The sequence below is a fragment of the Bos taurus genome, chromosome 15 (genome assembly GCF_002263795.3).
Source record: "Bos taurus isolate L1 Dominette 01449 registration number 42190680 breed Hereford chromosome 15, ARS-UCD2.0, whole genome shotgun sequence".
Taxonomy (NCBI): Eukaryota; Metazoa; Chordata; class Mammalia; order Artiodactyla; family Bovidae; genus Bos; species Bos taurus.
The window spans coordinates 3,233,000-3,248,868 of record NC_037342.1 but is presented as its reverse complement, the minus strand read 5'-3'; the positions used below and the strand labels follow the sequence as shown (position 1 = coordinate 3,248,868).

Here is a 15,869-nt window from a genome sequence, read left to right as displayed (position 1 = left end):
CCATTAAGTATATATTTGACAAATCCAAATAAAACAAATGGTCAGAAATTAATCTTCACTTTTAATGGGTTAGGATTAGAAAGGGCTCATATTTGCAAGTGAAAGAGTAGTTTTTCCAGTCATTTGTGGGTATAATCTTGCTAAGTGAAAATATTATCCCAAACTCATAGGAATACTTTTGCATGCATCTCACCCTAGCATTTATTTATAGGGTGTCATGCACTACATGCTGATTGTTTCATGTTTGTTGACTGTCTTGTCTTCTCAATGAGACTGTAAACTACTAGGTACCTAGATATACAATTATTTTGTGTTATGAAATGCCTTAAGGAAGGGCTAGAATTGTGTACAGTAGTCATGACTTTGTCAGTGATAAACTCTGAGATTTTGGATAAGTTACTTATCACATTACCTTCTCTGAATATCTCCTGTTAAGCTCAAAATTTGTTGAGGTCAGGTACATACTGTAATTTATATCTGTATCCCTAAAGCAGAAGATCTAGCAAATGTTTTCTAGAAAGAATGATGTGAGTAGCAAGTTCAATTCTTATGAAATCTGAAGACTTCAAATCTATTACTTTCTCCAAATTCCACCTCCCTACCTTCTCAGAGTGGTAAAAAAGAAACTGATGACCTTTCATTTCTATTTCTAATTTATTGAAATGTTTAAAGAAATGTCTGTTTTCTGCCAACAGGATTCCGAAGCAGTTATAGAATGACAGAACTCCTGGCTTCCTATGGAAAAGGAAGAGAAAGTAAAACAAGCATTAAAAAAGAATTCTGCTAAAATAAATGCAAGTTATAAAATGACTCCACCAAGTGATTACACACACTCCTAAGAATGAAGAGCCCGTGTTATGTCTCAATATTGCCCTGCTGAGGCAAAGGAGAGGAACGTCTAAAACTGAGCTTTCATCATCTTCTGGCCAAATCTCAATCTATATCAACTAACCTTGAGAAATGGCCATCTACCTCTGCAGAACCTTGAGGGAAGTGCAGTGTGCCCTGTACTAACCAGCAGAAAGGCTTTCAATATCCTTCCATTATCCCCTGTTTATTATACTAGACCTTGAGATCTTCACTAGGGGGTAGTTCAGCACTCGTCCCGCAATTTTGCCCCACCCCTACCACATACACATCTATCCTTACAACTTACTTACTTTAATATCCTGGAAAGAGGTAGAAACATCTTGTCAAAGTCACTCTTTCAGCAGTGGGCATCTGTACCTTACCATCTGGCAGCTCAAATGAAAATCGAACCTAAAAGGAAAATAAGTTCTATAGATTCCACCTCTCCCCCGCCCCCGCCCCGAGTGAAAGGATTTTCACTTACGTTGGAAAAATAGTAGCAAAATAAATGATTAAAACAAAAAGATTTTCCTTTATACAAACCAGTAATATGCATGTCAAAGGATGGACTGACATGCTTTAAAATCTACTAAATCTAATAGTTTTGGACATTAGTAAATTAGAGTCCACTCATTTGTCTATTCAGGAAAAAGAGATGTTAAAATAAATGATTTTCTAGGGGTTGTTTTCTAGATCATAATAGCTTGGAACTGGCTTCCAGGTTGGCTGACTCACCAAAGAAAACCTCAAAACTCATTTGAAAAGAAGGACATTTTTAGAAGAAAACATATCCAGAGCTGCTCCTTACGTTGCCAGTTAGAATAGATAGGGAGGTAGCATTTCAGAAGTATCTAGCACATACCTTTCGGAAAATTTCCTCCAGGTCACAGGACCAGGCATATTCTTGAAAAGTTTCGATGAGTTTAATAATAAAAAGAGAGCCGAATATGGGATGTCTCCAGGAAACATTATCTATGAAGAAAACACATTTCACATTTCATGCAAGCTCTCTCACTTGGCTACAGAAATGGAGTCCTAGGATTTCTGTTTCAGCTAAAGCAGACTGTTGAGTTTATGCTATTTCTTACAGGCTGTATGCCATCATTAAGTGACTCTATTCAACATTCAGTGTGTATATTTTCAGTGACACTTGACAGTTTTTAAAGCCATATGAAGAATGCTGTATATGGTACAGACGTTATGCAGGATAATCTTTGAGGTTCAAAGAACCACAAATATAGTAGAGAAGGAGAGAAAGGCAGGTTGGAATGGAAGGGAGTGACTGGGCCTTGAGGAACAAATACCAGAGTGTGGACCCCAAGAGTGCCACTGACATACTTGATTTAAGTTAATTATACACTCTGAAATGCAGGCCTCGACTGTAATAGGGAAGGTAATAATTTCTGCCCCCAACATACATTTGCATATTAGATGTAATATGCATTACAAGGATCTGGAAGAATATACAAATGTAGTACCCAGTTTCGGAGAAGGCAATGGCACTCCACTCCAGTACTCTTGCCTGGAAAATCCCATGGATAGAGGAGCCTGGTAGGCTGTAGTCCATGGGGTAGCTAAGAGTCGGACATGACTGAGCGACGTCACTCTCACTTTTCACTTTCATGCATTGGAGAAGGAAATGGCAACCCACTCCAGTGTTCTTGCCTGGAGAATCCCAGGGATGGGGGAGCCTGGTGGGCTGCTGTCTATGGAATCGCACAGAGTCGGACACAACTGAAGCGACTTAGCAGCAGCAGCAGCAGTACCCAGTTTATACAAGGAATTCATATTAATAAAATTTCTTTAAATTTATCTACCTTGTGATTTAATTAAAATCAAATAATATTGGTCATAAAGCATTTAGACAAAGAAATTACTAATTAAATATGAAAATGTTACCAACAGAAAAGAAGTCCATACTGAGAAAAGGTTTAAGAGGGAAAGATCATAAGACAAAACACTCTCATAGAAAAGATATATTAAAAAAAAAGAAAAGATATATTAAAAAAATAGTTATACAAAATAGTAGGACTTAGAAGTTATAAAGCCATTTTTAAATTATGCAAAGGAACATATAGGAAAATTATCAAAACATTTTAGCCAATAGAAATGGTAATAAAATGCATAATAGTAATAGATTAAAATCCTATCTAAAACTACAGCTGTCTTAATGAAGATGGCTTCAACTAAAGGAAGTAGGTGGGAGAGAATTGCAGGCCAATATATCTTCAAGTTCTTAGTGAAATTAGTTAGAGAATGGTCACTTTTCTTCATTAGAGTACTACAATGTAATTGGAATTAATACCAGAGGATAAAAAGCTAGATTTACTCATAGAAATTCAAGGAAATTAACTGGAGTTTCTACGAATCATGTGGAAAGGAGTATGAGGAAAGTGAAAGAAAGTGAGACAAAAATCAACAAGATAGATGTCAAGAAGCCAAGGGGCCTATAAAGATTATAACACCTAGATGTAAATCTCTGTGGAAGACTGGGATCATTTTTTTTTTAATAGCTACATCTAGTAATGATAACCCTGTATGTGAGACAACAAAAGAGACACAGATGTATAGAACAGTTTTTTGGACTCTGTGGGAGAGGGAGAGGGTGGGATGATTTGAGAGAATGGCATTGAAACATGTATAATATCATATATGAAAAGAATCGCCAGTCCAAGTTCAATGCATGATACTGGTTGCTTGGGTCTTGATGCACTGGGACAACCCAGAGGGATGGTACAGGGAGGGAGGAGGGAAGAGGGTTCGGAATGGGGAACATGTGTATACCTGTGGTGGATTCACGTCGATGTATGGCAAAATCAATACAATATTGCAAAGTAATTAACCTCCAATTAAAATAAATAAATTTATATTTTAAAAAAAGTCTGTTAAATACACTCAAATTATAAATGTATGGAGGCTTTCCCTAGTGTCATTATTTTCACTTTTGAAAAAAAAATTGATTTCTATTCTTTTCTCTTTTTTTTTATTTTAATTCTAATTTTAAAATGAATCCACCACAGGTATACATGTGTTCCCCATCCTGAACCCTCCTCCCTCCTCCCACCCCATACCATCCCTCTGGGTCATCCCAGTGCACCTGCCCCAAGCATCCAGTATCGTGCATTGAACCTGGACTGGCATCTCGTTTCATACATGATATTTTACATGTTTCAATGCCATTCTCCCAAATCTTCCCACCCTCTCCCTCTCCCACAGAGTCCATAAGACTGTTCTATACATCAGTGTCTCTTTTGCTGTCTCGTATACAGGGTTATCGTTACCATCTTTCTAAATTCCATATATATGCGTTAGTATACTGTATTGGTGTTTTTCCTTCTGGCTTACTTCATTCTGTATAATAGGCTCCAGTTTCATCCACCTCATTAGAACTGAATCAAATATATTCTTTTTAATGGCTGAGTAATACTCCATTGTGTATATGTACCATAGCTTTCTTATCCATTCATCTGCTGATGGACATCTAGGTTGCTTCCATGTCCTGACTATTATAAACAGTGCTGCGATGAACATTGATTTCTTTTTCGTGAAAAATTGATTTCTATATCAAGATATGGTCAACACAATGCAAAAGCATGCTGTCTCCTGAGAGATGGTAACTCATTATAGAAAAAAATCTGTAAGTTAAACTATTTTATCAGGGGCAAATCTTTAGGCTGGAAGTAATCAAGAGAATCTTAATGTCCAAGAAATTCCAAACTATAGTGGATGACTTTTATTCAAACCTGGATATGGAAAGTAACTCAAGGTAAAAGCTTGAATTTAAGCTACAACTATTAATAAAACATCATTAATAGTGGCAATAATTTAAAGTGTGCTTTATTCTATGTCATGCTTACTTAACATTCTGTATTTATTATTAAAATGCTTTCAGACTTATGACAATGACACATGTATTCGTATATATTAGTGAGGAATTCAAAGAAAGCCCAGAGAAGCTAAATAATTGGAACTAATTTACAAAGTACTAAGTGACAGAGTCATAATATAATTGACAGTACTCATAATCCAAAAACTTCTCCAAGCTAGGCTTCAGCAATATGTGAACTGTGAACTTCCAGATGTTCAAGTTGGTTTTAGAAAAGGCAGAGGAACCAGAGATCAAATTGTCAACATCTGCTGCATCATGGAAAAAGGAAGAGAGTTCCAGAAAAACATCTATTTCTGCTTCATTGACTGCCAAAGCCTTTGACTGTGTGGATTATAATAAACTGTGGAAAATTCTGAAAGAGATGGGAATACCAGACCACCTGACCTGCCTCTTGAGAAACCTATATGCAGGTCAGGAAGCAACAGTTAGAACTGGACATGGAACAACAGACTGGTTCCAAATAGGAAAAGGAGTACGTCAAGGCTGTATATTGTCACCCTGCTTATTAAACTTATATGCAGAGTACATCATGAGAAACACTGGGCTGGAAGAAGCACAATCTGGAATCAAGATTTCCAGGAGAAATATCAATAATCTCAGATACACAGATGATACCACCCTTATGGCAGAAAGTGAAGAGGAACTAAAAAGCCTCTTGATGAAAGTGAAAGAGGAGAGTGAAAAAGTTGGCTTAAAGCTCAACATTCAGAAAACGAATATCATGGTATCTGGTCCCATCACTTCATGGCAAATAGATGGGGAAACAGTGGCAAACAGTGTCAGACTTTATTTTTCTGGGATCCAAAATCCCTGCAGATGGTGATAGGAGCCATGAAATTAGAAGATGCTTACTCTTTGGAAGGGAAGTTATGACCAACCTAGATAGATAGCATATTGAAAAGCAGAGACATTACTTTGCCAACAAAGGTCCGTCTAGTCAAGGCTATGGTTTTTCCAGTGGTCATGTATGGATGTGAGAGTTGGACTGTGAAGAAAGCTGAGCACTGAAGAATTGATGCTTTTGAACTGTGGTGTTGGAGAAGACTCTTGAGAGTCCCCTGGACTGCAAGGAGATCCAACAAGTCCATTCTAAAGGAGATCGGTCCTGGGTGTTCATTGGAAGGACTGATGCTAAAGCTGAAACTCCAGTATTTTGGCCACCTCATGCGAAGAGTTGACTCACTGGAAAAGACTCTGATGCTGGGAGGGATTGGCAGTAGGAGGACAAGGGAACAACAGAGGATGAGATGCCTGGATGGCATCACTGCCTTGATGGAAATGAGTTTGAGTGAACTCCGGGAGTTGGTGTTGGACCAGGAAGCCTGGCGTGCTGCAATTCATGGGGTTGCAGAGCGACTGAACTTAACTGAACTGTTAATCCAAAATCTAGGTTTAGAATCATTCAGTTTTTTCCTGTTTCATAAACTCCACACTTCTGTTTAAAATACCTTTACCACAGGGACTCAGTATACTTTGTTTGCTTTCCTGCCTCTCCCCCTTTATAAATATTCTTCTATAAATACAAGTCTAGGCAAATTGAAATCTTAAGTGATGTCAACATGTGGACCTATCTATTTATTCCACAGAGTACAAAAATAATTTTGCAACATGGGAGTTTACTAAAATAAATGTATATTTACTTGGTTTCCATGGATAAGGAGAAATGAAGGTGTAACTGAGAGGAAGACTTGAATTAGTCTTCAAAAGTCTTATGAAAATTTTACCTGTGGTGGATTCATGTTGATATATGGCAAAACCAATACAATATTGTAAAGTTAAAAAATAAAATAAATATATTAATTTAAAAAAAGAAAAATTTAACACAGATATCCATTCTCTAATGTATTGATGTGAATTTCTGCATTGGTAATGCTCATAAAGGTGTTTTACACAGATACTCATTACCTGGTGTCGAAGAGCAGAAAGCAATAAAATCCTTCTCTATGTGGGCTTTCTTAATGGCATCAGACTCAAAATCTTCTGGGGCCACTAAGGAACAGTTTCCAGAAGCTGCTACTGAATCGTTTACCCATACCATCCCTTGCTTCTCTGAAAAGACAAGATTTGGTTTCTTGTTACTGCCAATAGCCAAGAAAACTTTCTCCACTAAACATCTGTTCAACCATTTACTGATTTGTCAATAACTTTAATTCAGATACAGATGCACATATATATCTCAAAAACTATCTTAACAACTCTTGTCTCTCCTAACCCTCAAATTAATTCTTACAACATCAAAGTCTTAAGATTAAAAGTGATATTTCAGTTGAAAAAGGAACAAACATCTACCAACCAGTCATATAATTCACAGAAGCTATAATCCCTTTTGTAATGTCAAAGAATATCTACTTTTACCAAACAGGATGGTAGCTTTTCTTTGACATTGAAGAGTAAACTCAAAGGAATGGAAAAATACTGGACACACACACAGATAATGAAATCAATACTTCAGGGCCCTGTGTTCTGACAGACATCAGCACTCACCACCACGGCAGGCCTGGATAATGATCACCTTGGGTTTGTCCTTCAAAGCTGGGCAGTTCCCAGTGTTCAAAATGTGAAAGATGTCATCAACTTTTAATATGTCTGGGACTTCTTCAGAGTATTTCTTCCCACAAATGCCAGCCCGAATTCCATGAGACATGAATACCAGAAAAGTACTGTCAGAGGTCCGATGCTCTGAGTGAGCAGCAAATGCCTTCAGTTCTAAAATCATTTCCTGGAAGAGACATATTAATACCACTGGTGTTGAACTATGTGACTGGTTATCATGGCAGCTTGGAATCCAAAAAAGAGACACTCCTGAATGATATGAAAATCGATGGAATACAAAAGGAACATTTAATTTTCAATTCATGGAAAGGTGAAAAAAGAGTTTTGGGGTGTAATTAAGGGATTTCTAGTGCAGAGTAAGGGACATTGCTTATTTATTTATCTTTGTGGCCATAGACATAATTGAATTAATGGAACATTTTCCAGGTAAAGGTTTCACCAGACTCTTGCTAAAAGATTCTAGGATAGAAGCATGGAATACCCTACAAGAACAAATTTGAATTTTAGACTATCAAGAGATTAAATTTCTGGTGCTACAACCAATCTTTCTAACATTCTTTAGGAGTAAAGGCCATGACCATTGTCTCTACATTATGACAAAATTTACCGAAGCAGTGAGGTTTTCTTTCACATCCACCTTGTATCCCAGACCTTCTAGTAGCACCTTCATATTTCTGGTATCAACATCAGCTCCGTCTCTTCTGGTAAGATTTTCAAACTCTGTGTTGCAGATAATAAGGGCAAGACGTGTGCGGTTCGACCTTTCCATTATTGGGTAAATCTGTCAGAAACACAGGTTGAACAAATAGCCTTGTCCTCTCTAATTAAATATTCATCTTGAGGATTTAACAGCTTCTCTTCCCTTATTTCTCTACAGAAACCCAAGCTCTTGAACCATAGGTAAAAATAAAGAGGGGAGAATGAGTCCTACCATAGGAGTGGAATGAAATCTGCAAATGCCCAGATGTCAGCTGAGCATTTGACTTTAATTACTTTTGAGAGGTAGGACTGAGGGAAATGAGCAGAATTAGGGCTACAATGACTCAATTTTAAAACTGATTTCTTGACTTACTGCTTAAGACACATTATTTCACAACTATTGCCTCAGTTATGATCTTTAAAATGGGCTATTTTGAGGGTTCAAGGTGTTATTATATGCAATATCCTCCAAACAGTGCCTGCCTCATGTTAAGTAGCTGTTTTTACTATTTTAACTGTTTTGTTTTTACTATTATAACTATTTTCTTAGGGGATCAGACTAAACTTGAAAATCTCTAAATAAACCAGGGAAATAGGAATTCTTTATGTAAGGGAAGAAGCAGGATGGTTTTTCAGAACCTGTCAAAGAAATTAGCTCTAAGAAAGAACCACTGCAGTTTAGAATTTTCTCCAGTGTGTCTTTCACCCAGATCCTTATGTTCCAAGCACAGCACCTCTCCTGATTTTTCTTTCCGTATTCTTTGGGCAGTTTCTGGGGGGCAAAGCTTGAGGTTCCCTCCTGGTCCTGAAGATGCAAGCTTAACTGGGTTATCCAGCATTGCCTGAGGAGCTGCAAGAGACAAAAAACATTATGAATAATGGCATTCCTGAGTATCCCATTTGGTGTACTTCCCAGAATCACCTGTGCATGAAGCCATGGAGGAAGGCATTAATCCTTAAGAAGATGATCCTGGTTACTCCTTACACCATTGAAAGCAACTCTGCTGGGATTCTTATAATTACCAAAACTTGGAAGCAATCAAGATGTCCTCCAGGAGGTAAACTGATAAATAAACCATGTTATATCCAGACAAGGGAATATTATTCAACTCTAAAAAGTAACAAGCTATCAAGCCATGAAAAGACATGGAGACATGGAGGGGGTACTTCCCTGGTGGTCTAATGGCTAAGACTCTGAGTTCCTAATGCAGAGGGCCTGGACTTGACCCCTGATTGGGGAACTAGACCCCACATACAGCAGCTAAGAGTTTGCATGCCACAACTAAAGACCCTATGAACCACAATTAAAAAGATCCCACAACTGAAAAAACAAAACAAAACAAAAAAAACTCATGCAGGAAACTTAAATGTGTATTACTAAGTGAAAGAAGCCAAGAAGAGGCTATATTCTATATGATTCCAACTGCATGACATTCTGGAAAAGGTAAAACGATGGAGATAATAAAAAAGTCAATTGTTGCCAAGGGTGTATGTTTGTGGTGGGGGGTGGGTGGGGATGGGTAAGCAGAGCACAGGGGATTTTTAAGGTGGTGAAAATACTCTGTATGGTATTGTAATGAAGGCTATCTGTCATTATACATTAACCTATGTACATGAAGCCCATAGAAAGCACAGCCCAAGAATGAATCTTAATATAAACGATAGACTTAGAGTGATTACAATGGTCAACGCAGGTTCATCAGTTTTAGCAAATGTACCACTCTGGTGAATGATGTTGATAAAGTGGGAGGTTAGGTAATTGTGTGGGAAGTGGGTATTTGGGGAATCTCTGTATCACCCTCTTGACTTTGTTTTATTTATTTATTTATTTTTTAAATTTTGTTTTGTTTTTGGGCTTTGCAATGTTGTATTGGTTTTGCCGGGTGTCAAGGTGGGTCAGGTATACCTGATCTAAAACTTCTATAAGAATTAAAAAAAAAAATTAAACACCCCAAAAAAAAGAAATATATTCCAAGTCGGAGATTTCCAGGGTGTGATACAGGCATCACATCCCTTCATCACTTAGAATTAGAATTTTACAAATGCTTTTAATTAAAAAGCAAAAGGGAGTTTTTCAAGACCATGCATTATAACACTCCCAGAAAACACTATGTTAGATACAAGAATTAAGCTATAAATATATTTCAAATAATTGAAATCTGAGATAATTGAAGTTGGCCTTAATAAATATATTTCAATGATTTGAAAATTCATGTTTATATATCTATTTATTTGCTTAACAGTTGAGAAAGTAGGCATTAGAGACTGCAAGGAATGAAGGAAGGTAAGAAGGAAAAGCTTTTGTCCTATACTTTAGGATCTCATTACTGTGTGTACATATAGGGAGAAAAAGAAGATATTGATACATGGACAAAAATGAATATGAAATAGAGTAATAAATCAAGGTGTACACCTAGAGGAATCCATAGCACTAAATATTGATTGCACAAATATATGAGGAAGAATTCTCACAGTGGCTTATGTGAGAAAAGACTTGGGAGTTTATTTGATCACAAATTCAACATCATCCAATAATGTTACACATTTTCTAAATAAATTAATGTAATCTTTGCTTCAAAATAGAAATAATTTTATTGATGTTGAGATATTTTAGAAACTAAACTGTCAAACAAGAAAATTATGTTCAATTTTGACGAAGAACTTGTAGAAACTGTAGTATATTCAGTTAGGTAAACTGAGGTAGCGTGAAGTTCATTGACTATGGAGAAAGTAAGAGATAATTAGAATGGATATAGTTGGGAAAAAAACTATAGAAATCATTATCACATGGAAAAAATATTGCATTTCTTAAAAAAAGGAGCCTGAAGAACAATAGAAGAATTATATAAATATTTGGACTATATTAGAGCTATATTATTGGAGAAGGAAATGGCAACCCACTCCAGTGTTCTTGCCTGGAGAATCCCATGGATGGAGAAGCCTGCTAGGCTGCAGTCCATGGGGTTGCACAGAGTTGGACACGACTGAAGCGACACAGCAACAGAGCTATATTATATTATATATATTATACTATATTATAGCATTTGGTTATATAATGAGTGTCCCAGATGACAAGAACTCTCTTGTCATCTGCGACCAAGGCATTCCTTGTGCTACCTTCAGTGCTATGTTGAATGAAAAGTTTTGTGTTTAAATTTTTTGGCTGAGACTGGTTAAATCTTCAATAAGACAATTCATTCTTTTCCCTGAAAACACAGCTAATCTATATAGCTAACAAGTCCAGTGATTAGGTATGGCCATATAACTAAGTTCTAGATAATAGGATGAAAGCTGATATACTATGTTATTCATCCAGACCAAGCCTAACAAAATCTCTTACAAATAATCCTACATATTCCTTCCAATGCCATTAATTTGATTGTTATTACCTCAATCATTTTGGCATTGTATGCTGCAGATATCAGAGCCATAGCCTGAAAGAGACCTAGATATCTAATTACCACCTGAAGGAAAGCTAAATCTGAAGAAAAACAAATGCCCATTTTAGAAATTCCTTGAATTGGAACAAAAGTTTCTATCATATCTAGCTATTATAAATATTTATCTCTGTTATAATATCATGTCACTGCCAGAGATATGTGTAGTGTCATTTTCATCCCCAATTTTTGGCTGGCTTTATTTTGATGGTGGAGTTTCTTAAATGCCTATTCCACTCACTATTCATATATTCAAGTAGTTTTAAGAAAAGAAGAAATCTTGCTTGTTTTATTCATTACTTTCTAAATAGTCCATAGAACAGGGTCTGTAGCACAATTGGCACATGCAAATATTTTCTAATGATTCTGCCCAAATTATTCAGTGAAATAGTCTTAACAAATATTAGTTGCATATATATTACAGGTTTACAGGTGAAATTCTATTAGAGGTGATCTATAAGCAAACATGTATGTTCAATTTCCTCATAAAGCTGAAAGTGCTATGAGGGAAAATAATGCATTTATTTTTAAAATTACAAGAAAAATATAGTGAAGTTATGACTGGAGAATTATGAAACACTCTTGGAATAGGGGCTCTGAAATCTAATAGTAGAAGTAGAAATGCAGAAACCAATCAGAATTTGTGAGAGGAAAATAAAATCTGGGTGCCGCTTAAATGTTGGAAGTCAGGGAGAAGAAATGGTCTAAGATAATTTCAGGTTTCTGGTTTGAATAACTGGGTGCTAGTGGTACCATTAATCAAGACAGAGGAAAGTGGAGGAGAGCCAAGGTCGGGGAGACATGGCAAGCTATCTCAGTTCACATGATTGAAACTGTCTGCAGGAGATGAATGCACATGTTCAGTGGATGCTTGAATAGCAAAATGTGGCACTCAAGTGGTTATTCAGGATTTGAGATACAGATTCAGAACTGTTAACATGATAGTGAAGCTGTAGAAACAGCTCCTGCTAAGCAGAATAGATAAAGAAGAGAAAAATGTATAGAATAAATCTGTAAATAAACCCATGGTCCTCTCACCCTGATTCACCCCATTAATCTGTAGTTAACGTCAAGGAAGGTGGCATTCAAAGAATGCTATTGCCTTGAGAGTACCATTACCTGGAAAAGGAGGGACCACTGCTTGGGGTTTTTGTCTAAGATAATTTTCAGACTGTGAACCTGAGGAAAGACAAAGGACATTAAAATAGTTACAATCTCTAAAGACTCTTACCCCAGTGTACTGGCTGCTCATTACTAAAGATACCTTCTATAGGTTTTAATCCTGCGCAAGATGTGACTCACCTGGAGCCATACTTATCACTGGGAAACAAAAGCTTCTACACGTGAACGACTGGACTTGTTAACTTAAGTAGTGGTAGAACAAAAGTGTCTGGAAGTGACTTCTTTAATTTATACTTTCTATGATGAAAATAAAATTGAAACAGCATCAGCTATAGAATCACATATATCTTAAGGTGGCTCCTGAGGTAATCAGTACTGCCTAACGAATGTGTATTCAAAGTGAAGTTGTCTAATTCAGAGTTGACCTGGACTTTGGAGAAAACTAACACTAAAAGGCATCTGTGCTTGGACACTTAGCCATGCCAAGATTTATCACAACAAAATGAGAAGGAAATTGAGGCCTATCCCCAATCAGTGTTAAGTGAATTTCCTAAGTCATATAACAAGAAGGTGGTAGAGCCAAGATTTGAATACAAAAATGTCTTGATTATCAATACTGGCCTCTTAATCACTAAGCTACTCTCTAGCCCACAAAGGGTTTTATACAATTATGCATATGACTGGAGCCCTGACCACAACCTGTAATCTGCACTTGTCTTACTCAATCAAATCTATCAATATGTTGTCTGAGGTTGCTAGACATTATGATTGTCAATTTTAAGCACAAGAATTGAAATTAACTTTATTTAAGGTTTTATAAATATCTCAATGTAGCACAACCCACCTCAGAAACATATTCTAGAAACTTAAGTATCAGCATGAACCAATACTACTCCAAGTCATAGTACCTACTAAAGACAAGATTTCCATAGACAAATAATGGGCCATGTCTCTCCTGTGAATGGAGGAGAGCCTTAGGACATCCCACAATACTGCAAGTCCAAGACATAGGCTAAAATTTGTCCCATCCTTCCCATCTAGACTGCTGGACTAAATTAACCATTGATAAATTCAAGAACATTTTCTGGAGGAGGGCTTGTTATTGCCATAGTTTATATGTCAAGAAATGTTTTTAGGTGTGTCCTCTTAGAGCAAATTTAAATATTATATCCAATTATCATACACTTGGGTCCTGAAGCAACTGCCAAATAGATGAGGGGGAACCAAAGCCTTTACAACCTTGACTGAGGAGGTATCATCCAACATCTGGAGAAACAGATTCCAGGAATTAGAGTTATCACAATGAGTTGCACAAGTGCTTCTAGGGTTCAAGGACTGTGAGTTAAATATGATAAGGAAGAAAAAGTTTTGACAATTATATAGATATTCTAAACCCTTATTTTTATTGACTGTCTTTAATTCTTGGAGGTGGGAGTTAATCTAAAAAATGTATCAAAAAAAATCAACAACAACAAAAGAAACACATTTGCTGTCACTGAGAGGGGCACAGGCTCCTCTCAGTTCCTGAGGGACAAATGATGTCTTGTTTTCAAATAACATCTACTTTCCTTGAATGATTTTAGAAGCACAAAAGTGAAAGTTGCTCAGTCATGTCCGACTCCTTGCAACACCATGGACTATACAGTGGGTAGATTTTCCCTTCTCCAGGGACTCTGAGCAGCTCAAAAGAAGCCAATAACTAGAAGCCCATTAGAGCTGCAGTCTTTTTTTGTGTGGAGAAGATAGGGAACCATAGAAGGGGCAGCTCGGATGGCTGAGCCTGGACTGAGTCTTCAGGAGACAGAAAGAGAGGTGATGAGCCTCCCAGAATGGTGCACAGTAGAATGCACAATCCTACTTGAAAGAAAATGCAAGGGGGCAGTGAAAAGCAAGAGTCCACTTAAAATCTCTACTTTTCTGTAAGCAATTAATTTATTCTCTGAGTGTTCCATTCTCCCTGAAATATATTTTATTTCTCTTGGAGAGCAAAATTTTGGAGCGACATTATGCAAAGTATTTGATTACAGAGTTTAAACCTGTCAAATGACTACACATAGGTTTCTAGGGACCTTTAGACTATAACTAACTTACTAGATAAATCAATAGAGTACCTTGCAAGGATGACTGGAGAATACAGTATGAAACTTTTCAAGGTTGTTCTCATGAATTTCAACAAATGAGCTACAACATACTCAGGATAGGAAATAAGCTTTAATCAAAAGAGAGACACTAAGGCCAAAAAACACGACCAAAGAAGAAGAGAGACAGGGGGCATGCAATATGAGCACTGAAATACCTGAAGCCAGAGGTAAGGAAGTGGTCTGCAAGCTAATATGACCAATGAAGAAGTCAGATATTAGGTCTAATGACACAGGGCTTACATGAACTTCAGTCTGAGTCACAGACCCTTACCTGAAGTGAGCCCCAGTATTCCTGCCAGGTGGGAGTCTTCTTCACAAATATGGCTGATGCAGATTTGGCATGCCTGAGGTCCTTTACGAATAACAGTGTCTATCAAAACTCGGGCTCTATCCATAGCTGTATCATTTTCATCTCTTATTTTTTCCATCTCCTCCTGGTTCAGCACTCTTTTTTCTAATAGCTCATCCAGCAAGCCATTTATTGTACCCTTGCTCACTGAATGAACAAACAGCTTCCTCTTCTCTTTCAGAAGCTTGTCTGTTGGAAACAAAAGAATGCCTCAAGTCATGAAAACAACCTCACTTTCCTTTCATCTCAGCAACTCAGAATAGCCTCGTTCAGATTTAATCAATAAAATGTGCCTTCCCACACAGTGTGGTAATCCTGAGGACGCTCACACCTCATTCCTCCTTCAGTATCATCCATGTGCTGACAGAGTGGCCCAAAGAATGAGATTTACTACCGTCAAGATAGTACCTGAAAATCCTATGTTAACATGCTTCATGTTGATACAACTGTGCATAATAAAATAATGAAACAGTGATTTTCCATTTCCTTTGGGGAGAGCTGCTGGAACCCATTCTGTGCCAATTCTGCACCCTCTGTCAGAATTCAGTTAAGATTGCAAAATGACAGCCAGAGAGCAGCCAGTGAAGTTTGGTTCCTTTTTGTCCCTTACTGTTCCGCACCCCTTTCATTCTCTTTGCCCCTACCCGTCCCTCTCTTTGCACAAACACTCCCTCTTTGCACACTCACAGAACTTAATTATGGTTTCTGTAAGAGCCAGCCCCTTCCAAAACTATTCTTTCAAGAAGCTGTTTTCAGTAAAAAAAAAAAAAAAAAACTCACCGGCCATGGCTTCCCCTTCTTAGCCTTGGTGTGTTATGAAACTGAAATCT

At 37.2% G+C, this 15,869-nt stretch overlaps 1 protein-coding gene across 4 annotated transcripts; it reads right to left on the bottom strand.

The window, feature by feature from the left end:
- Window positions 1-635: 635 nt before the first annotated feature.
- CASP1 (caspase 1) lies at window positions 636-15,856 on the bottom strand. Of its 4 annotated transcripts, XM_002692921.6 has the most exons (10): window positions 15,820-15,856; window positions 14,962-15,228; window positions 12,547-12,606; window positions 8,725-8,840; window positions 7,899-8,072; window positions 7,223-7,457; window positions 6,644-6,787; window positions 1,712-1,821; window positions 1,161-1,260; window positions 636-735 (listed from the first exon to the last, which is right to left on the bottom strand). In XM_002692921.6, the coding sequence occupies exons 1-9, from the start codon at window positions 15,824-15,826 to the stop codon at window positions 1,162-1,164; spliced, it is 1,212 nt and encodes a 403-aa protein (XP_002692967.2). In that variant the 5' UTR covers window positions 15,827-15,856; the 3' UTR covers window positions 636-735; window position 1,161. The 4 variants fall into 4 exon arrangements, with proteins under 4 accessions (XP_002692967.2, XP_005215796.2, XP_024831468.1 ...); XM_005215739.5 differs by lacking the exon at window positions 12,547-12,606; XM_024975700.2 differs by lacking the exons at window positions 14,962-15,228; window positions 15,820-15,856 and adding an exon at window positions 12,730-12,824.
- Between the last annotated feature and the right edge of the window lie 13 nt (window positions 15,857-15,869).

What these genes read in the sequence shown, in the direction of transcription:
- CASP1 (XM_002692921.6), bottom strand. An exon ending in AATACTGGGGCTCACTTCAG is followed by an intron (nt 12,607 to 14,961) that starts GTAAGGGTCTGT and finishes GTCTTTCCTCAG; the next exon opens with GTTCACAGTCTGAAAATTAT. An exon ending in AGTGGTCCCTCCTTTTCCAG is followed by an intron (nt 8,841 to 12,546) that starts GTAATGGTACTC and finishes TGTCTCTTGCAG; the next exon opens with CTCCTCAGGCAATGCTGGAT.